The 24,749-nt window shown below is 40.5% G+C and overlaps 1 protein-coding gene across 2 annotated transcripts; it reads right to left on the reverse strand.

Annotated features, from left to right (window-relative positions):
- Positions 1-503: 503 nt before the first annotated feature.
- CYB5RL (cytochrome b5 reductase like) lies at positions 504-24,107 on the reverse strand. 2 transcript variants are annotated; one of them, XM_070745926.1, is made up of 7 exons: positions 23,985-24,107; positions 21,977-22,156; positions 19,321-19,469; positions 14,080-14,167; positions 6,927-7,031; positions 2,898-3,101; positions 504-1,623 (listed from the first exon to the last, which is right to left on the reverse strand). In XM_070745926.1, exons 2-7 carry the CDS (start codon positions 22,151-22,153, stop codon positions 1,420-1,422), a joined length of 927 nt encoding a protein of 308 aa, XP_070602027.1. In that variant the 5' UTR covers positions 22,154-22,156; positions 23,985-24,107; the 3' UTR covers positions 504-1,419. The 2 variants fall into 2 exon arrangements, with proteins under 2 accessions (XP_070602027.1, XP_070602028.1); XM_070745927.1 differs by lacking the exons at positions 21,977-22,156; positions 23,985-24,107 and adding an exon at positions 21,047-21,101.
- Positions 24,108-24,749: the final 642 nt, after the last annotated feature.

Genomic DNA, 24,749 nt, shown 5'->3' on the forward strand with positions numbered 1-24,749 from the left:
TAGGGGGATATTTCACAAATATACTGTATATTTAAATTAATAGGAATACAATAATATTGGAATCCAGTTTCCAGTTATTGTGATTTTTAAAGAAATGGCAATCCAGTGGATTTAGAGTGTACTAGGGCAAGATTCACAATGTGTCCTTTAATTAAAAAAAAAGATTTTTCAGAGAATGCTGATAAAGCAAAACTCTGACAATATATAGCCATGCAGCAGAATGTTCCGATCAGATATCATCCACAGTACAACAAAGCAAGAGATATATTTCTATAGTGTAATTCGTGCATGTGGTTCAGCTTGGCATGGAGAAAGAGTTTCAGGCAACTTGGCTCAATAGCTGGAAAATTATAATGGTGACTTTGATCTTTGTTCCTATACTGAATACATAGTACCATACAAGATCTCAATATCATCATAAAAGGTAGAGGAATTTTACCAAAACGTGCAAAGAATGGAATTATAGTAATATAATTAGCTCTAAAATAATGTTAATTGAAAGAAACTTTCATAAAACTCTTTATATACATATAAACTTTTTAAAATAATTCAGCAAACCTGTCCACTAATAATATTTGTAGCTAGGATACCCACTGTTAGAATGTGTAGGTAATATAATAAACCTTCAACAAAGTTTAAGTAGAGTAACTGTAGCAATGTCGGTTAGTCAGTCAATGAATCAGGCTTAGTACAAAATAGAACAATATTATTATTATATAAAAATAGGTAAATAAACAATAGTAGTTACACAGAAACTACACAGTAGTTACCAAATATCATACACATATAATCCTAATAATGGTTTTACAAACCAGAGTATTGCACACAGCAAAAATATACACACAGCAAATATAAATCTCTCTAGTATAAACTTCCCCAAGAAGAACATCATTGGCTCCCTCTTATTATTATTATTATTTATTAAATTTGTATGCCGCTTCTCTCCGCAGACTCGGGGCGGCTCACAGCAGCAATAGAAAACAATGTACAATACAAATGTATTACAAAGTTAAAAACCCATAATTTTAAAAACATGCACACAACATACCATACATAAACTATATAGGCCTGAAGAAGATGTCTCAATTCCCCCATGCCTGACGGCAGAGGTGGCTTTTAAGAAGTTTACGAAAGGCGAGGAGGGTGGGGGCAGTTCTAATCTCTGGGGGGAGCTGGTTCCAGAGGGTCGGGGCCGCCACAGAGAAGGCTCTTCCCCGGGGTCCCGCCAGACGACATTGTTTAGTCGACGGGACCCGGAGAAGGCCAACTCTGTGGGACCTGACTGGTCGCTGGGATTCGTGCGGCAACCAGCAAATGACTCTTAAAGGTACAGTCTTAAACTTACATTGTTAGATTCTGTATTGCAACACCCAACATAGTTACATACAGTATATTAACACTCACTTCATTTGAAGTGATTTAAAATATAAAATATGACTCTTTTTCAAAACCAATTGCTTTCAAGCAAGTCTCCATATCTTCATTAAATGTCACAGAGCCACATACTAGTACAAACGGCTGCCTTCTACATGTGTTTACCATACTCTTAATCAGGTTTTCATTTATTCGACCAAGGTGTGTTGTCTCTCGAAAGCTCCATGGCAGATTTTTAAGTGACTGTTCCTAAAAAGTAAATCAGATAACATATGCAACATCTGCAAAATACACAAAAATATATTAATTCTAAGTTAAGATTTCAAATGCATTTCCAGAACTTCACATCAATAGTCTTGTCTAACAGTCATTGGATTTGCAGACATTTTATTTTAAAACAGAGTCCTACTCTTCTGTTTTGGACTGCTTCACAAAACCTCCTAATTTAAGTCCAAATCCAGCTAAAATTAGTCACAACTAATTTTAGTGGAATCATTGCCGTTCTTGGTTAGTGATTAGATAATTTGATCAGAGGGTGAAGAAAATGTATTCATACAAGAAGGATCGAACTTTTATCAAGTTAAACCCCAAAAGCATTCCCTTCTTTCAAACTAGCTGATCAAAGCAGAAACCTGAATATTGTGATGCCTTCTGAAACAATTGCTTGAGCATGTCACTCAGATGTGCCCTGTAATGCTGTCAATATGGAATAAATAGTTTTTCAGGAGCCCTATTTGTGCCGTAAGAGATGCACAGAATTTATATATTTGTAGGAAGATAGAAAACGTAGAGAAAGAAAGAAAGTAGCATAGACAAAATAAAAGAGAAGTGAGAAAGATATCATTGGACTTGATGGAATAGCCAGCCTCTTTAGTTATTTTAAGCTGCCTTGTTTCCTCCAAAATTAGCATGAAAAAGCCTGAATTGGGCACCAAAAACCTGACTCCAAAATTGAGCAAGTTCTTCTTGTTGCCTGCTCTAATTGAATATCTACAATATAGAAAGTAAACTATTTGTGACGCTCAGGTCTTGAATTAATATAGATGTGCTTAGAGATGTTACAGCTAGATCACTAAAGTACTGAAATTATTTAAACAATTAAAAGGGGATCAGATGGAGAAGAAGTTCTTTTTAAAAGTGCAAAAGGGCCTGAGCAGACTCCTGCAGGAGTACATTCCAGCGCTTATAAGGAATACAGGATTTACCTCTATCTCTGGTGTGCCTGGTGAAGGTATCTCACATAGCAAAGACATGAAAAAATTAATTTGCAGCTACTTGATCAAACTTCATCTTCACAGATGGGTGCTGGATTTACAGACCTTCAGTCAGGAAACCCTTTTTAACCCTACCTGAAGTCATCAGGGATTGAACCTGGGCCCTCTGCTGCTAAGCTACAATCCAGTGTTTTACACCGAGAATGCAGGATTGTCATGAATTCGACATCTACCATTTGCAAAGCCCATAATCAAAGGAAGGGACTGTCTAAGAGGTACCAAGGGACAGTTTTCCAGTCAAGTATTTACCTCGCTTAATACATAAAATGTCCTGATGTTCCAGAATCGAGACTGTTCTTGAAGAAGAGCTTTCATGTAAATCTTTTCAAAAGTTCTGAAGCAGCCTACTAGAGTTACAAACGTTTCGTCATCTTCATTTTCGGTTATGTACTGGATAATAGGAAGCATTGGTGCTATGCCTGTCCCAGAAGCGAGCATGAGTAGTTCTCCATACTAAAAAGGAAACAAAATCTAGCAATGTGTCTTAAGTCATAAAAAAAAGGAAAGCAAGCATTTTGCAAGATGTATGTATGTACGTACGCATGTACGTACTTATTTATTTAATCAATTAAATTTATAGGCCACCCTTCTGCAGTGGACTCAGGGAGGTGTACAGAATTAAAAACCAAAATACAATATAAAACCCTACAATATTAAAAGACAATCATCCATCACTCATCCACTCCACAACATTCTACTGGTTGGAGCAGATGTTATAGTTCAATGGCCCTGGGCCTGCCGGCAAAGATGAGTTTTTAAAGCCTCTTGAAAGGCCAGTAGGGTGGGGGCAGTACGAATCTCTAGCGGGACTTGATTTCAGAGGGTCAGATGGAGAGGAAGTTCTTTTTAAAAGTGCAAAGGGGCCTGAGCAGACTCCTGCTCAGAGAAGGCCCTTCCCCGTGGTCCCACCAGCCAGCACTGCTTAGCCAAGGGAACCTGGAGAAGGCCGACTCTGTGGGATCTGACCAGCTGCTGGGGCACATGAGGCAGAAGATGATCCCATAAGCAATCGTCCTAAGCCATGTAGGGCTTTATGATACCACCTCATCATTTTCTGTTAGGGAAAAGGGTGGAGTAGAAAGGAGTGATGTTCAAATGTCTTGAGAAGCTATTTTTGTTCAATGTTTCCATATTCCTAGACTGAACGTCAATGTTATCCCTGTGTTCCTAAAAAAGAATCCATTGTTGTGTAAACATTCACAACTCTTCTCTTTGCTGTCCATTTAATGAAAGCAGCAGCAGTCCATTTTATACTCCAAACTCAGCCCCTATAGATTTAAGACTTGAAATAACATTATTGTCACTTTGAATGTATGCTAACTGGCATACATTAAAATGAAATTTCATTGCATACAGCTCTCAAAGGCTCATCACCTCCAAAATATACTACATAAACATGGCAAAATAAATACAAAATTGTGCACACACACACACATGCCCACATTTATAGCACTTACATGAATATACCCTCATGCACATATATGGCATCTGCATGTGTGATAGCACAATGCACACATGCCAGCGGTGGGTCTTGTTTTTTTAAATAGAGAAATGCTGCCTATTTCATCAGAGTGATTGATTGGAAAACACCATCTAGCCCAAGGGTCTACAACCCCTGATTTAACCCACAAACAACTCCACGTGGGAATGTTTTAAAGACCTTCCTCTATAAGGAGAGAAAGAACAGTGCAGACCAGATGCAACTGATGTGAGGCCTTATTGTAAAGTTGCAACAATTTAAAACTAGAGTTTGTTCTCTTTAATTGCAAAATCATAAAAAATGGTGGTCAGATTTAAACCAACAAAAGGAGAAGTTGAATTTACATCACTTTGATTTAAATCAGACTGTGCTGGATAGCTCCACCTAAGATACAAATATGTGTCACCCTCAAATAAATGTTCTTTGTTTCAGATGAACATTTGCTGTTTGAGCCTATATATATATAGGACCAAAGGAATACTTATGGAGTGTTCCTTAGCAAGTGAATTTTAGATTCTAGCCTTAAATTATCTAGCTAATTAACAAAATCCATAGGTTATTATTTATTTGGATGACCGCTTTGTAACCACATAATTTTGTATTCAGAATGTCTGAAGGAGAAGGATGACTAGTAAGATCTTAAGAAGACGATGTTGTTAGCTATTAATAAGCACAGCCCACTACATATTTAGCCCATTGCCTGAGTTTGATGAGCACTGCTTTCAAATATAGGGGTGTAGGACCATGTTGGAAGTATCCTAGTTTAAGTTCATATGGAAGAAACATTATTTAATCTTGCTGTATAAGTGTTCCAGAATGATTTCATTAGACAATCTGACCTTCAATTGCATGTGTAGTGGGATTGGGCTTTGTTGTTGTTGTTGTTGTTGTTATTTAGATTTGTATGCCGCCCTTCTCCGAAGACTCAGGGCAGCTCACAAGATACAATAAACAATGCAACAACAAATCTAATTAATTAAAAAAATTACAAACTAAAATCCTAACATATTAAAATCAGTCAACTAATTCATTCACAACCACTCATCACATTTATTAAAGGGGTGGGGCCCCCGGATTGATCTAATTCCATTAACTTAGGATTTCCCTACACTGGTAATTTTAAGATGCACGGACTTCTATTCCCATGCTGGCTGGGGAACCCTGGCAATTGAACTCCCTGTGTCTTAAAGTCGCCAAGGTTGGAAACTCTGCATTAACTGAATTTTGTACTTGGAAAGTACTTGCATGCTCCCCTCTATTTGCAGTATAGGTTATGCTGCCATAAGATCATATGTTGATAGATGCGAATATGTACACTATGCTACAATTTTTCTTTTTCAAATTTGAAAACAAATTACACTAAATAATGACAATGTTTACTGATATATCTCTACTACTTTCAAAATTGGTTGGTCCAGTCATGGTTATATGTATGTGGAAAACATACGGCTATGTGAAAATTACACTTTGTGGCCTTCTTAAGCTATTGTATGACTTCAAATAAATGACATTTACAAAATCTTCAATCAGATATCCTACAGCCATTATGTTGTTTAATCCAAGACTTTACGTTACAGGAATAAATTACATATAATCGAAGCATACCTGCTGTTAGTGATTTCAAAATAATAATCATAATATCTGCCAACATCCAGCTACCTTGGACTCTCTGCAGATTAGTCCACATTGTGTTACTCCACCCTCCCCCAATATGAAGCTCTATAGATATAGTAGTCTTTAATTCCTATAATCCTCATACAAAGGTAGGGATGGTAGTCCTACTTTGGCTTCATATATAACTACTGAGGCATAATATTATTTGCCTTTGACTTAGTGAAGGCATTAATGCATAACATTGTGAATGTGAACAAGGTGAATACCATCAACAGTAATTCTATAATCACTAAGTATTTAGTGGTAATTAGTTAAGCCTGCTGTAGCGTGGGAATAACGCTAGGAAGAATTTAGTAGTAAGTAGTTGAAAGGAGAAATCATAGATGAAAATCCAGGAAAAAAGATTAAATCCATCAATCTAAAATTTATTTATTTGTTTGTTTGTTTGTTGTTTATTTATTTATTTATTTATTTATATGCCGCCCCTCTCTGTAGACTGGGGCGCCTCACAGCAACAATAAAACAATGTACAACAAATCTAATAATTAAAAAAAACACTAAAACCCCCGTTATTAAAAGCAAAGATACACACAAACATACCATGCATAAACTGTATAGGCCCGGGGGAGATGACTCAATTCCATGTCTGATGGCAGAGGTGGGTTTTAAGGAGTTTATGAAAGGCAAGGAGGGTGGGGGCAGTTCTAATCTCCAGGAGGAGCTGGTTCTAGGGGGTTGGGGCTGCCACAGAGAAGGCTCTTCCCCTGGGTCCCGCCAAACAACATTGTTTAGTCGATGGGACCCGGAGAAGGCCAACCGGTCGCTGGGATTCGTGTGGCAGAAGGCGGTCCTGGAGATATTTGCACAGGAACTGATGGCATTTCTAGAGTTAGGGCTAGATGGCCAGGGCATACTCATACCTCCCAGTGCAAACTTATAATATGCACTCAGAAGCAAATAACTCTTTGAGATATATATTTCTTGCAGAAGAAAAGTACACTGACTTTAACACACAGCAAATCTTGATCGTTTACTGTATTTTTCTGAGTCATTATGATAAACAAACAAACAAACACAGCAATAATCTAGGAAAGAGGAGATTGGTTTATGGATTTCCCCCCCTCATTTTCAAAAACAAAACATGAATCAATGTCAGTGGTTTTTTGCTTTGTTATAGATGTTACCTGATTGGCTGTATAGGGAAAACCTCCGAATGGTCCTCTCCAAAAAATGGTGTCTCCCGTTTTCCATGATTTTATGTATTGGGACATTAGTCCAGTTTTATAGCACTTGCAAAAGAACCAAGAATCAAAGAAAGCAAATTTTAAAAAAAGATAAGGGAGGGAATACAAATTTCGAGCCAGTAAATCACATCTTCTCAATTAAAACTTATGTGATTTTTTTTAAAGCATTTAGGTATATACGAATATGGGGGGGGGGGGAATTAAACCAGGGTGATACTTAAATCTAGCATTTGTATACAATGCTTCATTACATTAGATTTAAATTAAACATTCTCTTCTGCTTTTAATCCTAATTGTGCAGAAAAACTGCATAAGTATTTTTAAACTTGCTCAAACTACAAACAATTTGCAAGCAAGATTTTTTTTATTTAATAGATATACTAATTGGCAGCAGCTGCAAGTAACCATTCATTTTCTGTGTATTTATAGAAACAAGAGAACATTGAGAAGTAAAATTCCAGTTGTGTTATTTTGCCTTGTTTGAGTCTTCTTTCAGTTATGTATTTTGAATAGAAATGAATATGTGACATACAAAAATTTGTTCACAATTGAAACCCTCAAATATTCATAAGTAACATTGGTAGGAAACATTTTCATGCATAACAAAAGAAGTGGGATAATGAAAACCAAGACTGCCAATTTATACCAGTATTATGCCTAGGTTTTGGACAAATAACTTCCAATGGGAATCTAGCAAAATAAAATAATTTAGTGTACCACCTTGAAACTGAAAATATTATTATAGTGCAAAGCTGCTGTACATGTTATAGATTCCTCTACGTTAAATTTGCATTGTTTTTACCCAGCAATTAAAATAAATGATTTCTTCTCATTTATCTATGGCAATTTCTGCTGTTACATTTTGTATGTAGTATTAGAAAATTGTGTAGTGTAAAAAATTGTGTCATTTAAAAAAATGTTGGCAAGTCTTGTCATAGTGAAGAAAATGGAGATATTAAATTAAAGAGGTGGAGACTCAAGACTTCAGCTGCTGTGTATCTCATGTAATGGAATATTGGTTTCAGGGAAGAAAATGTATTAAGAATAGATTTCTTCTTCATCCCATTGCAGAAGCAATCAGACTGATTTATAATAAAATTATTTTAAATAAGAGAAGAAAAAATCCTACAGAAAAAAACCCTCTATACTAGGTTTTACTATTCCCCCCCCCCCGCAAAAAAAAATTATCATAGTAGTAGGAAAGGAGGAGAGAAAGGGGAGAGAGCAGAGAAAGATTAGAAAGGAGGAAGAAAGGAAGGGTAGTCATAGCAGGAGGGAGAAGGAGCAAGGAAGTAGGTAGTAGAGGTGAAGTAGCTGCCTGCGATAGAAGAAGGGAAGTGAAGAGAAGAAAGTTGGGTACAGACGAAATAATATAAAGCTAATCCTGGAATGTGATCTAGTTTATTGTATTTGAAATAATGATGTATGTACATTAAGATGTATTGAAGGTATATGAAGTTGTATGTTGAATGTAGAGAAAAAAATTATACATTTTTTTGGGGGGGGGGGAAATGATACTATCAAAGAATCATTCAAAAATAAGGATAACCATAGAAAATCACTACTTGTACTAACTTAACTGAACTCCAGTGCTGTAGTCATGGAACACAGAGGCATTTGAATAGCACTTGGGATAGTACTTCTAGTTTTAAAAGCAGTAATAGTTACGCTACTACTAATAATACATTATTTCCCCAAATTGTCTGGATTGAGAAAGACACAACAATCTATACCAAGCTAAACAAATGATGGGTGTTTCCATCTCTTTTGTTACTGTCAGAGCATAACAATTGTTTCATTTGGGTTGAATGCATTCTGCAGGAAAGGAAAGTATTATTACAATTGTTATTACTATTATTGCAATACAAAAAATCTATGTAATAAGCAACCACAGTCAATCTATAAAAATAATGTATTAATACAGATTAAATATATACCGCTCAAAAATAAATAAATAAAGGGAACGCTCAAATAACACATCCTAGATCTGAATGAATGAAATATTCTCATTGAATACTTTGTTCTGTACAAAGTTGAATGTGCACAACAGCATGTGAAATTGATAGTCAAACAGTGTTGCTTCCCAAGTGGACAGTTTGTGAGAATTATCTATAGAATCTAGGCATCTAAGGCCTAGATAGATACAAAACACTCTTATTAGAGTACAGTGGTCCCTCGATCATCGCAAGGGTTCCGTTCCAGGACCCCAAGCGATGATCGATTTTTCGCGAAGTAGCGGTGCGGAAGTAAAAACACCATCTGCGCGTGCGCAGATGGTGTTTTTACTTCCACTGCCGCCCGCCCTTCGCCCGCCCACCCCGTTGCTCGCGCCTGGGGTGCGCGCGCGCTTGGGGACACCCTAGCTCCGCTTCCCAGCTGGGAAGGGGAGGTGGGGTGTCCCCAAGCGCACGCGCTTTCCCCAGCAACGCGCGCGGGCGTGGGGACACCCTAGCTCCGCTTCCCAGCTGGGAAGCGGAGTTGGGGTGTCCCCAAGCTCGCGCGCGCCGCCCGCCCGCCCACGCTGTTGCCGGCTCCGCTTCCCAGCTGGGAAGCGGAGCTGGGGTTTCCGCGCGCGTGCGGCCCGCCAGCCCACGCCGTTGCTCGCGCCGCCGCTGGGGTCTTACCGGGGCAAGAGGGGGAAGACCCAGGGAAGCCTCTGCCCGGCGGGGAAACTCCACCATCTACGCATGCGTGGAAGGGCACGCATGCGCAGATGGTGGAGTTTACTTCCGGGTTGAAAACTAGCGAAATAGCCCTTTCGTGATGCTCGAGGACGCGAAACTCGAGGGTTCACTGTACTAAACTTCCGACCTTTTGGACAGCGGACCTTGCCAGAGAAACAAACAGTACAATAACATGTTTACATCCTGTATCAAGATGAAGAAATCCTATTTTTTAGGCCAAGAAACATTCATAAAGGCAGGACAACAACTTGATGGATTAATCTAGAGAGTTCCAAGGAACTATGATGAAATTGGATGCAAGACAACCCCATATATGGACAGGAGGAAGGGGGTGTAAACCAGACATGAAAATTCTATATAAAATGATTCCTGAAGTTGGGTACTTTACCTTTTGAGGTACACGGGGAAAAATACCTGTGGCTTCAATTGGTCCTGGTATGATACGGTATTATCATGCTGGCATCTTTAGCATCTTTATGTTATGTTTGATATATGTTATGTTTGATAAATGTTTCTATGATATATATATATATATATCATGTGGTTAATAAAGATTTTTAGCTTTTATTCTCATGGTCTGGGGAATTTTTCTTACAGTTTGATTGCACAGAAGTTTGATTTACTTGGAGTTATATTGTGTTGTGTTCCCTTTGTATGTTTTTGAGCAGTGTAGTAAAACATAAGAATAACTGAGAACTCAGAATAACTGAATTGGAAGGCATCTTGGAGGTCTTCTAATTGAACCCCCTGCTCAAATAGGAGCCCCAATACCAGTTATGGCAAACCTTTTTTTCCACCATGGCCCACCACCCATAGTGTAATGCATGCTCTTGTGCATGCGCAGACCCACACTCTGCAAATGCGCACTGTGCATATGTGCATCCACTATCCCCCCCATTTTGATCAACCTTTGCCAGCGTGAATGGCCTGCCTTTCCAAAGGCAACAGCAGTTCCTCTTGCCAGCCTCGCACTCTGGATAGCGTCCAGCCAGCCAGCCATGATAGCCTGCTGCTGCTGGCGCACCGTGCGCAGAGCAACACTCCACTCTGCCCACCAATTTATTTACTTAACTCGACTTCTATGCCATCCAATCCTTTGGGAGTCCTATACAGCAGCAACCCAATGAAGGAGAGACGAAAGACAATCTTAGCTGATTTGTGTGGCAGCCGAGAAAAGCACCTTACTCCAGTTGCCCCCTAAGGCAAACCTAGAGCAAGGCTGGCAGGAGAAGGAGCCTCTGCCAAAGAGGCAGCGCTCCTTTGCCAACACGAACAGCCTCCAACATGGATCCTGGTCACCGGGCGTCGGTAGTATGATTGTTGCGCATGCCCACTAAGAGGAGCTGCCAACTGGCATGTGCACACTGGGAAATAAACTTCCTGTTTTTGCCACACACATGCACATTGGGCAGCTAGTCTTCTGGTCATTGGCATGCATGCATGTGCAACAATCATCTGGCTGCTAATCTTCTGGTTTCTGGCCCAGCCGTTTGTGGGAAGGCCAGGTGATCGTCGTGTGCACATGCACGTCAGTAATCAGAAGACTAGCTGGTCAGTGCAAATGCTTGCCCCAGAAACCTGGAGGAGGAATGGGCATTACTGCGTGTACCAGGCAAAATGGTTCCACGTGCCATCTGTGGCTCGCGTGTCACAGGTTCGCCATCACGGCCCTATGCCATTTCAGACAAGTGGTTGTCTAATCTCTCACAAAAAGCCGTCAATAATGGAGCACCCACAACTTCTGAAGTTCTGCTCTGTCAAGAAATTTCTTCTTATTTCTAGGTCAGATATCTCCTTGATTAGATTTGATTGATTTTATTGGATTTGTATGCCGCCCCTCTCAGGAGACTCGGGGCGGCTAACAGCAGTAGTAAAACAGCATATGACAATCCAATATTAAAACAGTTAAAAACCCTTATTGTAAAACCAAACATACATACAGACATACCATGTATAAATTGTAAAGGCCTAGGGGGAAAGAGTATCTCAGTTTCCCCATGCCTGGCGGCAGAGGTGGGTTTTTAGAAGCTTACGAAAGGCAAGGACGGTGGGAGTAATTCTAATCTCTGGGGGGGAGTTGGTTCCAGAGGGTCGGGGCTGCCACAGAGAAGGCTCTTCCCCTGGGTCCCGCCAAACGACATTGTTTAGTTGACGGGACACGGAGGAGACCCACTCTGTGGGGCCTAACTGGTCGCTGGGATTCGTGCAGCAGAAGGCAGTCCCTGAGATAGATTTTATCCATAGCTTCTTGTTCTGTCTTCTAGTGTTTTGGAGAATAGGTTGAACCTCTTTTTTGTAGTAGCCCTTTAGATATTAGAACACTGCTAACATGTCACCCCAGTTTTCTTTTCATTAAACTACAGCAGGGGTATCAAATTCGATTTCATTGAAGATCACATCAGGGTTGTGTTTGACCACCGGGGGGGGGGAAGGGCAACATATGTGTGTGGCCAGCTCGATGTCACTTGTGTCGGGGGTGGCCCAGGCACTTTGCCAATGAAAATGGCTTCCCAAGCTCCATTTTTGGCTGCAATGGACTCCAGCAATCTTCTACCACCAAAAACGGACCTTGTGAAGGTTGCCCATGGCCCTCCCAAGCTGCATTTTCATGGCAGGGGCACCACAGGCTGGTCCTTCGCTGTTTCCAAGGGTGGTCCACTGAACGAGATCTAAGCACCCCATGGGTCAGATCTGGCCCCTGGGTCTTGAGTTTGACACCCCTGAATTAGACATACCCAATTCCTACAATCGTTTTTCATGTTTTAGACTCTCTAGTGTGTTCAGAAAGATTTATCTATAGTTGTCTTGTACAACTTGCAACACTGATACCAGAAAAAGCAGCACACAATCTATGGTGAAATTTTGAAGAGTTCACACTCCTAGTGATAAAGAGAAGGGGATGTGGTGGTTCATTGTGATTTGCTTCAAGGATCTGCTACAACAAAAACTGTTATCCACTAGGGCAGTGTTTCCCAACCTTTTTTGAGCTGTGGCACATTATTTACATTTAGAAAATCCTGGGGAATATTGAGGGGGGGGGGCTAAAAAAAAGTTTGGACAAAAAAATCTCTCTCTTCCTCCCTTTCGCTCTATTTCTCTCTCTCTCCCTCTTTCCCTCCTTTCCTTCCTCTTTCTTTCCCCCCTCTCTCCATCTCTTTGTTTCTCCCTTCCTTCCTCTTTCCCCCCCTCCTTCTCTCTCCCTCCTTCCCTCCCTCTGTCTTTCCCTCACCCTCCTTCCCCCTCTTTCTCCCTCTCTCTTTCTCTCTCCCTCTCTCTTTCTCTCCCCCTTTCTCTCTTTCCCTCTCTTGCTATCTCTTTCTCTCCCCCTCTCTCCCTCTTGCTATCTCTTGCTATCTCTTTCTCTCCCCCCTCTCCCTTTCTCTTTCTCTCTCTCCCTCTCTTGCTATCTCTTTCTCTCTCTTTCTCTCCCCCTCTCTCCCTCTCTTTCTCTCCCCCCTTTCCCTCTCTCTTTCTCTCTCTCCCTCTCTTGCTATCTCTTTCTCTCCCCCCTCTCTCCCTCTCTCTTTCTCTCAGCAGCCGCATTGGGCAGTAGCCGTGGGGCGGCGGCAAGGTCATCAGCTGTGAGGCGGAGCTCCGGAACTGAGGCACAGACGGCGGCAGCTAGACGTGTTGCTAGACGCCGTACATGCTGGCGTTGCGCTGGGCATGGACGTGGGGCTGGAGCCTCCGTCCTGGCCCAGACAGCAGGCAAGTGCCAGCCACGCAATTCTAGCATGTCCAGCCGCCGCCATCCGTGCCTTTGTTCCGGAGCTCCGCCTCACAGCTGACCACTCTGCCGCTGCCCCATGGCTACTACCCGCTGCCGCTGCCGCCATCACCCTCCCACTGCGCGCCGCCCTTCCACTGCCGCTACCCTCCCACCAGGCCCCAAAGCTCACCTGCTGCCACCGCCAGGGAGGCTCCAGCCGGGCGGGGTGCTGCAGTTGCCGGAAAACTTGGAAGGCGCTAAGAAGGAAGCTCAGCTTCCGTTCTCACAACTTTTTGCTCTTCGCAAAAAGTTTCGAGACCAGAAGCTGAGCTGCTTTCTTCGCGGCACACCTGACCATGCCTCGCGGCACACCAGTGTGCCACGGCACACCGGTTGGGAAACACTGCACTAGGGTGTTCATACCTTGGTTCCTAACAATCTTTTAACAAGTTGCATGAATACATGTTTCACTTCAGTAACACAGGACAACCTGAAACAAATCAGATCCGTTATACCACGCTTTGTCCTACTGCCTGGGTTGAGTAGGGCTTGGCATAGGGCAAAGGGAATACCAACAAACCAAAACTTTACTAGCAAGCCCCCAGTTCTTAAAAAGCCCAAAGCTGAGCACTCCTCTGGTATAAAAGATGACTGTTGCTGTGTCAAGCTGTTAATTTATAGAACAAAGGCACCTATTTACCTTTATTAAAACTTCAAAGAACCCTTCAGCATTCACAGGCGTAATCGGAGTATAAGCTCTCTGAACCTCCAGACCATTCACTACTCCTCTGAAGGAGAGAAAAATGAGAAAAGGAGCAAAGATCAAGGGATGGAATCTTGATTTGAATCTCCAACAATTCTTGTAAGTCCTGTACGGTTCTCGCAACAAAGGCCACTGCCTGAAAAGCACTGCAGGCATCCTTCCTCATCTCCGTGGGTTATCCTCTGCCAGCCAAACAACAGATTATTCCTTCCCATTTTGCAGTAAGATCGCAGAGATCCAAGTATTGAAATAACCTCGGGGTTTTTTTTCTCCAACACAGCCATATTACCTCCTTAACAATTCTTTTTCCTAACGCCATACACGGTATTTTATGTTGTACTGCTCTGCTGCTACAAAGTAAGAAAAGAAAGACACTGGGGAAGCTGGAGATTATTAATAGTTTGCAGCAGAAAAGGGTTTTCATCTTGACGCCATTGTTAAAAGAATAAGTAACCCGATGTGTAGAAATAAAAGTTAACAAATGTTGCCTGCTATGCTTAACAGCCTGGTGTTTTTCCAATGGAAATTTATTTATGTATTTATTTATAAGCCAGCCAATACTGGACAACTTTGGGCAGTACATAATTATAAAAAAAATGTATAAAAACAATTGATTGGGAGAAACACAATAGTTAACCTGGGTGGAATAACCTACAATCAATCTCTCAGCTAGCAAAGGAACTCTCCAGTCCCCTGGCACAAGTCCTGGGATACAGCTAGGTCAGTGATGGTGAACATATGGCATGGGTGACACATGGAGCCATATCTGTTGGCACGCGAGCTATTGCCCTAGATCAGCTCCAATGTACATGTGTGCGCCAGCCAGAGGCTCTGGGAGGACCCTTTTGGCTTCCAGGGAGCCTCCAGGGGATTGGGGAGGGTGTTTTTACCCTCTCCTGGCTCCAGGGAAGCCTTTGGAGCCTGGGGAAGGCGAAACACAAACCTACTGGACCCAACAGAAGTTGGGAAACAGGCCATATCTGGTCTCCAGAGGACCTATGGGCGAGGGGGGAGCTGTTTTCGCCTTCCCCAGGCATTGAATTATGGGTGTGAGCACTCGCGCATGTGCGTAGTACACGCCCACGTTCATTCGGCACTCAAGGAAAAAAAAGTTCACCATCACTGACCTAGGTCTTGAAGGCTCATTTGAAGAAAAGCTGCTACAGAGGGCAGGAGCTATTACACAGACGGCATGCTTCTGGGATTACATCAGGACATATTCTCAGCAGATGCGACATGGAGCATGACAACTCTGTCTGAATAGACAGGATGGGCAGAAACAGGCAGTCTGTCAAATAATAAGGTCTAAGCCATGAAGTTCTTTATAGATAATAGCCAGCACCTCAAATTATATCCAGAAGCTTGTTGGCAAATACTGCCATGTACTTCACAAAGCAGAAATATCACATGGACATACACTATGGTATCCCTGTACTGCAACATTTGGACAGTTGAGTGGTCTTCGGGGACAATCCACTGCAATAATCCATACTCAAGATGAATAAGTCATGCAGCCATGAACCTCATGCATCAAATAGATCTATACAAAGGTCCTCCTGCCATGACTATCATCTATTAATCAAGTAGGAGCTGAGAGTCCATGATAATCTTTAGGTCACACATGTGTCCTGAATGTTACCGCATCCAAAACTATGGGTGATATTTCCCAATTCCAAGCGGCCCCAACTTCCACAGCTATTTAACTCTTGCAGATGGATCCTGAGTCTCTCCATAGAGACAGCTATGGCCTCCAGGCACTGGGAAAAGCATCCCTTGTTTGGTCTTGGATTGAGATATAGAACTGAGCACATCTGCAAACTAAAAATACCTGACTCCCAAACAGGCAGATGATCCTAGTCACTAGCCTCATGTAGGCATTAAGCAAGAGGAGTGAGAACACTGAGCTTTGTGACACCCCAAAACCTCTCCTTCATGCTTACCATAATTTATCCCCATCAACTCTCACTGCCACAAAGATAGGAGGAAAGCCCGTTAAATACTTACATTTCCAACAGATTGAACCAGAAAGTTATGATTTATAGTACTGAAAGCTGCTAAGAGATCAAGGAGGATCAAGACATTTGTACACCCTGCCTTCATGTTTCCAAATTCATCAAGAAGCACAATTAGTGCCATCTCTGTACACCACTGATGTCTTTTCCTGTTCAAGTGACAAAGATGCCCCAATTATGTTTGCCGGAACAATCCTTGAATAGAAACAATTGGTTTAAGGTGATTGGTGCTATGAATTATTATTGGAATATTTTTCTTCCTGAAATGATGTGTTCTAAATGTCTATGGAGATTCAGATCATAATTGTCCGAAAGGAGCTTTTTCAAGAGGCAACTGGACTTTCTGGTTTTCTTTGAAGACGTTTCGCTTCTCATCCAAGAAGTTACTTAGCTCTGATTGGATGGTGGGGGATGTTTTTCTAAACATACTTTTAAAAGCTTAGACTCTTCTATTTAGTTAGATTTGAATGTGATTTCAAGTTAAATGTCTGTGCCTTGATACAAATTGATCGAGCATAAAAACTGCATGTGGGCTCCACTTTCTACTTGTGCTCCATTCTCTTCTCAGAACAGCATTAACAGCGAAGGAAAGTAACAAGAAAAAATTGTACCTCAAAAGGTTTTTGACAAAACCTGTCATAATTCCAGGCCGGGAATCCCTGAGCTGCACCAGGCTCTTAGCCATCTGGGAGAAGACTGAAATTCTCAAGAATTATCATCCTTGGTGAACCTATCAACTAAACCTGGCAACAGAATCAAGCAGCTCAGGCAGGAATGTTACTGCAGAGCTGGGAGGTTGATAAAACCACAACAAATGCAAAGACTCTCTAGAACCAAATTTTAACTAGGAGCTTTAGCTCCTGACCTATGAAATATTACAAGGTCTCTGAGATGGCAACTGCCATATTTCTCTCTACCAAGAGATCATGCCTGATGCCAAACATGAAACCTAGATGGCATATCTCCCAGAGTGCAATACCCCTCCTCTGAAAACATTCAGTCTCAATAAAACATGCCAGGTCAGCTGCCTTTTCCATGATCAAATTATGGATAAGGTTAGGTTAGGTTAGGTTTATTGGATTTATATGCCGCCCCTCTCCGCAAACTCGGGGCGGCTCACAACAATAATAAAAAACAGTACAGTACACAATACCAAATCCAATGCCCACCCATCCAGATTCCAATTGAAATTAATAATCTCATAAAAAAACAGTATATATAAAAAACAGGCACACAGTCAATCAATCAACAAAACAACATGGGCAAGGGGGAAGGTTCTTATATGGGCAGATAGGAATTTAAGAGACCAAGGCCAGCAAGGATTGAGTAGTTTAGCATCCATAGTGAATGGGATTGATCTCAACCACTGATATTATCTTTGAGATAAATCAATCCCATCCCATAGAAGATGGGATTGATCTCTGCGGAGTCTGCGGAGAGGGGCGGCATACAAATCTAAATAAACATAAGCATCTCAACCACTGATATTATCTTTCCTGCATGTGGATTCCTGTCTTGTCTTTCTCTGCCCATCACCACCTTAAAGGTGTTTCATGCCCTTACGTCTTCCTCTGTCCAAGCCTGACTTTGATCCTTCTCCTGTCCTCAACCAAGGAACCCATCCAACCACCACTCACATTCTGTCAGCCTTATAAAGTAGATCTGACTGAGAAATGCATGCAATATAGGTCAGAACCAGGCCATTAACAAGACTGACAGGACACTGTCACAGTCAATTGAAGCCACCAGGTTCTGACATCTGGTGGTTTAATACAGTAGGCTTCTCTGAGTTAGTCTTCATTTTGGCCCTCCCACCAGTATTTTCCATCACCACTGACATTTTATGGGGCTATTCTTTGATTAACTAGGAATACACAGACAAATATTTTAATCGAACCTTTCTAATTAATGTTCTTGAATGCTTTTAAAAATCCCAAGGGCTGGTATATTAAATGCCAGAATTGAGGAATTTTGGAAATAGAAAATCTTGGTCAATTTGCTTCTTGATAATGTAGGAATATTCATTCATCTAGATTCATTACAACATACACCAGATAACTGTACACTATATAGTATAAAATAAACAGATGGTTAAGTCTAACATCTTTGCAAGATAAAGGTTTCATTGTTAAACCAGATATGTATGTATGTATGTATGTATGTATGTATGTATGTATGTATGTATGTACTCTCATTTTCTGGTTGTATCACCATATGTAATTTTTCCAAAATGTTTATATCGAATAACAGCTTTAGAAATAGCCTTGAAATGCGAAAAGTGTCTTGCAGACTATAACTTCTGTGATAAAAATGTTGATTTAATCATAAAAGCCAGAGTTTTTGTCCTGAGGTTGGTAATATTCATTTATAGAAATGGATCTAAGTGCAGCCATTTCAAAAACTAGAAAGTGACTTGACAAAGAATTTCTTTATCAACTTCCATTATCTATCAAGTGCAAATCAATAACTGACAGCTGTGGAGTTCAATACAGTTCATATTATTATCATTATTAAGTTACGTAAAACTTCCAGCTATCAGAAAAACTGTATAATCTTAGTGCAAGTGCTTGCTAACAGCAGGTTTGTTTATATGATTATTTTAATAGCTCACAGATCATTCAGTTAATCAGTAGGATAAAATGCACAATGGACAACCATCTAATAATACATTCATAGAGCAAGTCCTGCTAGTTACTTTAGCTAATTAGTCTACCCAATTTTTGGGAGGATGAAAGTTCCCATATTTTTGGGGAATTTCTTGGGGAAATGGCAGAATACAATTATAATAAATACATAAATTGTCAAAGAGATAGTTTTATTCTACATTTTATTTACTTACCTAATAGCAAAACAGGACCATATTGTCCTTGTGAATCAATTCACTATAATTCTATACTCTCTTCTCCCTAAAAAGTGGTTTTCCTACACACATTTAATTCTACCTCCAGTAATAATGCAATTGAAAGAAAATGTGAATAAAGGATAGCATATGCTATACAATTAACAAGATTAATAAATCCAATGAATTCACATATTCTTTCAAAAGAATAACTTTGGGAGTGTGGTAATTATGATGTACTCAGTATGAAATCTTTACAGACCAAAAGCAAAATTGAAAAACAAATTGCACACTATGGACAATTCAGCTATAGATTTTGTACAGTACCTTAATACAATATGTTGTCCCAAAGTCAACCCCAAGCTGCTGTTTCCAGGCAATTTAAAAGTGTACTGGTAGGTGTCCTCGGTCAATTGAGTCATGGAGCTTATGATGAAAGCCATAAATATTTCTGGAGTTAGGTCTGAATTGCTACTCTGCAAGAACAACAATAAATAATTACTATTTTAAACAATAGCCTCCAAAACCACTACAAATAAAATGAAGTTTTTAAAACCAAATACCCTCATTATCTAATTCAATAGGTTCCCTTTTTTGAAATCCTATTTAAAATCCAATACTGTACCTGTTTATTCACGTAAGTCTGAATTTGGCAATGCCTTTCTTGCTAATGAGGAAAGAAACCTAAAAACTAAAAAGGATTAGTAAAAGCAAAATGTACCTTAATTGTACAGCAATAGAAAACATGGTAGAACACAGAATATGTAGACATTTTCCTATCATTTTCCTCCTTTTTCACATTTTTGATGTTACTTACTATGGGTTTAATCTTTTTGAAAGTGTGAAAGCCACTGTATCCTTATTTTTTTAAGCTCTTGAACTAAACATTTTGAACAAGAAAGTAATAAAGTATCTGTATGTTCTATATTGAGGGTGGAGAGAAATGGCTTCCAGTCGAGAATCTCAATCAGCTCACTGCAAATAATGAAAAAGCCATAATCCTGATATTTTTATTCACCGACCCTCATGTTCGCCTGATTTCTCCATCTGTGTGCATTTCCTCTGGTTTTACAAACCCATGAACAATCTGTGCACTATTTACTCACAAGTAAGTTCCAAGAACTTCAAATAAATCTGTTTAAGTTTGTAACTGTTCAAGTTAAACTGTCCCTGATTTATGGCAAGTTGCTTAACAACCATTCGAAGCTACAACAAACCTCGTTGGGCTAATTATATAACGCAAATTCAAAATTCTGATGGAGCCCCTCCCCACCCATCTCCATTGTCATGTTATTGTATTTTTGACATTTAGCAACCTGTCCACATGTATAGTCGTTTGCAACATCTAACAATCAATTTCTGGTAAAAAAAAGAAGCCCATTGCGGGTTTAATGATTGTGACATTTGCTTAACAACCACAGTGATTCACTTAATGACTACTGCAAAAAAGACCATAAAATCAGGTATGTGAATGTGGTGACTCACATAATGACCAGCATGATGGTAATTCTGTGCTCAATTAAGGTGATAACTCAAGGACCACCTGTACAGGTCCATCCTGTGGGTGGTTGATATTTACATAGAGGTCTAGTCTCAGCAAAATAGAAATCTCATTTGCAATAATACCTTCTCTAGCATTCCTCAAATACTTATTTATTGGGTATAATACTATAATATAATATTTATCTTTATAAATATGGTATGTCTTAATTTGTGCCGTATTAAATATTGATTTATTAAGCATAATATTAATAATACAATAATCAAACACCTCTGCATTATCTCCAGTTCTGGAAAATTTGAGAACCTTGACTGTATTTTAGAAAGCTAAGACAGGGTAACCCTTAATGTAGAAAAAAATAGGTGTCAAGATGGGGAATGCTTGAATTAAACGCTTCCCCGGAGTGTTACATAGTATTTAGTATTCCCCTCCTTCAATTTTGATCCCAAATATTTCTTCTTCTTTCTGACTCTTATCCACCAAAAGCTTTATAACAATTAAAAGCAAAATAAAAAAAGAGAGCAAACACCCTGGGTTTGCATCTTTAGTTACCGGAAGAAGGACTTCCACTTTGTAGTAATTTTTGTTGTCAATTAAAAAATGTAGGTCTGTGTAAGGCATTCAAAAGAAATGCTCTGCAATGCATGAATGCAACATCTTCTTCAAAGCATTAAACCAGCTGCATCCTTTGGTAGAGCCTATGTGGCTGTTTTAGAGGGAATGACAGATGCCATATTTTTAGAGTATAAGACACATCAGAATATAAGGTAACCTTAGTTTTTGGGGAAGAAAATAGGGGGGGAAATCTGCCTACCAAATATTCATCTGGCTAGCGTCCTTAGTTTGGTCAACTTCAGCACATTATTTTATCCCCTGGTTAGGGCTTTAAAAAACCCTTTATTTGAAGAGAGTAACAATGAAAGAGCTTGCAAGCTGGTAAGAGCTGGGAACATTGTTAGCACTTGGTTAGGGCTGGAAAGAAACATTCGGAGCAAGAAGAGCAATGGAAAAAACCCTGCAAAGACTTAGGGCTTGGAAAACATTCTTTGCAGAGAGTAACAATGAAAGAACCTGCCAGGTAACAGCTGGGAAGATCATTAGCACCTAGTTAGGGCTGGAAAAAGAAAGCTTCGAGAAAAGCTACATTCGGAGTATAAGACACACCCAAATTTTTTAGGGAAGAAACAGGTGCGTCTTATACTCAAAAAATACAGTAAGTGAAACAACTCTGCACACACGCTCAACACAGGGGCATCTAGCAGCTTTCATTTACATGAATAAAATTTGTGAAGCCCTAGTAATTTTACTACTACTACTACTACTACTACTACTACTACTACTACTAATTAATAATAATAAATAATAATAATAATAATTATTATTAATAATTAATAATAATAATTAATAATAATAAATAATAATAAATAATAATAATTAATAATAATAATAATAATAATAATAATAATAATAATAATAATCTACTTGCTGCTTCTTTCTGGATAGAAGGCTTATATCTTCCTTTTCCTTGGCCTCTTCCCACTTCTTTAGGTCTTCCTGATATATATCATAAATGCAGGGTTTGCAGCCACTGCCACAGCACTGAGATGGCAGTGGCTCTCTGGGCTTCAGAGACAGCCAGACCTCTTCACTCTGATCCATTACCTACAAAACACGATCCAACATTATTCCACTTAAAATTGCTGAACGGGGATGATTTCTCTCTCCTGCATCAGACATGGAAGTAGGTAGGTGTCATTAAGTGTGGAATAACTGCAGGGCATATGATGTACTGTGATGCAGTTAGGCAGTGTTGGAATTTAAATTAGAAACGGCCAGATTAAAAGGCATTTTTAAAATTCAATTCAATTCAATTCAATTTATTAGATTTGTATGCCGCCCCTCTCTGAAGACTCGGGGTGGCTCACAACAATGATAAAAACAATATTATAGTGCAAACAAATCTAATATTAAAAAGAAATATATAAAACCCTATCATATTAAAAACCAGACAACACATACATACCAAACATAAAATATAAAGAGCCTGGGGGAAAGGTGTCTCAAATCCCCCATGCCTGGCAGTAAAGGTGGGTCTTGAGTAGTTTATGAAAGACAAGGAGGGTGGGAGCAATTCTAATCTCCAGGGGGAGTTGATTCCAGAGGGCCGGGGCCGCCACAGAGAAGGCTCTTCCCCTGGGGCCCGCCAGACGACATTGTTTAGTTGATAGGACCTGGAGAAAGCCAACTCTGTGGGACCTTATCAGTTGCTGGGATTCGTGCGGTAGCAGGCAGTTCCGGAGGTACTCTGGTCCAATGCAAAATAACGTTCTTTGACATTTTAAGCCCTATCCCAGTAGTGATAGCGAACCTTTTAGACACCAAGTGCCCAAAATGTGTATGCCCAAACAAAAAGCTGTGCATGCATGGACATGCACTCATGTGCAGCAAAGACCAGCTGGACGGAGGGGCATCCCAACACCAGCAGCGTGGCAAGAGGTAAGATCTTTTTCTTTCTTGAACTTCTGTTTCTTCATTTGCAAGGAAACAGCAGCTCACGAAAGAAACGCCATAGAGATCTGAACTCGGGCGATGACATGCGTGCCAGCAGAGAGGGCTCTGTGTGCCATTTCTGGCACGCATGCCATAGTTTCGCCATCACGGCTCTAGCCTATTCAGACCAATTTACCTAGCAGCTCTGAGGTGAAAAAAAAACCTATGGGGTTGTATACTGTCTCAGGCCTCCTATTAAGAATATGAATTAATGTACTACATGCAACAAACTGTCTTGCCATGGATTGGAAGGTTGTATCTCTTAGTTTCATCCTTTTTTTGGAGCAAAGACTGGCATAAAAGAACAGAACGGATAAAACAGTACCACCGTAAAACCTCCCACTAATTTTGATTTTTCTGTGTATGGAGGTACACAGATTCTAACATTGTTTTAATCACATTAAGTTAAAAATATATAAAACCAAACTTAATCTAAAAACTAAGAATAAAATTGTGTTGTTAGTTAAAGATAAATTTATATCTCTAACCTGTTCCGCCGGCTTATGACACAAGCCTTCAATTAAAGGAAAAGCGGGGGAAGCGGTTGTGGGTGGATGAAAGGAGGGGGGGGGGCTGCCTCTTCAAGAGGATCGAAACTACTTGTCACATGGTCCCATGAGAGCTGGTGGGAGTTCCAAGATCACAGCATGGAATGCAACACCGTCTTACTCGCCAAACCAGGGACTGTTACCCAAACAATTTGTTTGAACAGAAATTGGACAGATATAAATAACTAAGGTGGGAAGGGGTTAAAGGGAAAAGTTAACCCAGTGCTTTGGAGGCTAAAAGTTAGAACCAGTTTTCCTACCCAGTTACTGTTCTGTCTGGGTCACTCCGGAAGCTATGACCAACCCAAAAAGATAAGCCAGACACACTGGTAAAATTGAAATACAGTTTTATAATGTTCAAGAGAAACGAAGCTAACAGAAAATGTCCTTACAAAGCAGGAAAACACTGGAACTCCAAATATATACACGAAGGCAATTGTCCATGCATCAATATAGGATTCTTGCTGCCAAGACGAGGCTGTAGATAACAGACATACACCTCCCACGGGTCTTCAGGACTGCTGGGCCACAAGCCAGGAACAGAGACGCCGAGAAACAATGCAGGTTACAGCAACTCCAAACTGATAACACTCCACATGGCTTCAAGAGCTTGCCTGCCTTATAAACCCTTCCCTGCTAATGAGGACCACACCCAAGCCCTGGCGTTCCTTATTCAATGCTGATAATATTTCTTCAATTGATCCTTCCTTTGATCTAAACGTCTCTGTCGCATGTCAATGACAGCTTGTGCTTCGTCACCTAATGACTCCAAAGACTCCAAGCTACTGGCTGGGGAGAGCCCCTCCCCGGGTTTCCCATGCTGTTCTTTCTCGTTACATTCCTGACTGTACTCTCCCCCGTCTGACTGCCCAGCCCCCTCCTCTTTGCTGTCATCCTCCTCCGGGCATGGAGCCAGCAGAGACGCAGCTGGTCCTTGATCTGCCTCAGGCTGAACCACAACAGTTACCAGTGTGCCTTAGCAAAGCATACTCTTTCTAGCTATGACCTCCAGAGTCTTTCTTTGCTAAGTGACCGACTTTGGACAGCTGACATTGAGTCTGAATAGAGGATTTGCATATTAAAATAAGCCAAATGCCCAGGCTACTTTGCTATATGAGGATATGCTCTCAATATCCTGATCATCAGAATCTGTCAGG

This window comes from Erythrolamprus reginae, chromosome 3 (assembly GCF_031021105.1).
Source record: "Erythrolamprus reginae isolate rEryReg1 chromosome 3, rEryReg1.hap1, whole genome shotgun sequence".
NCBI lineage: Eukaryota > Metazoa > Chordata > Lepidosauria > Squamata > Dipsadidae > Erythrolamprus > Erythrolamprus reginae.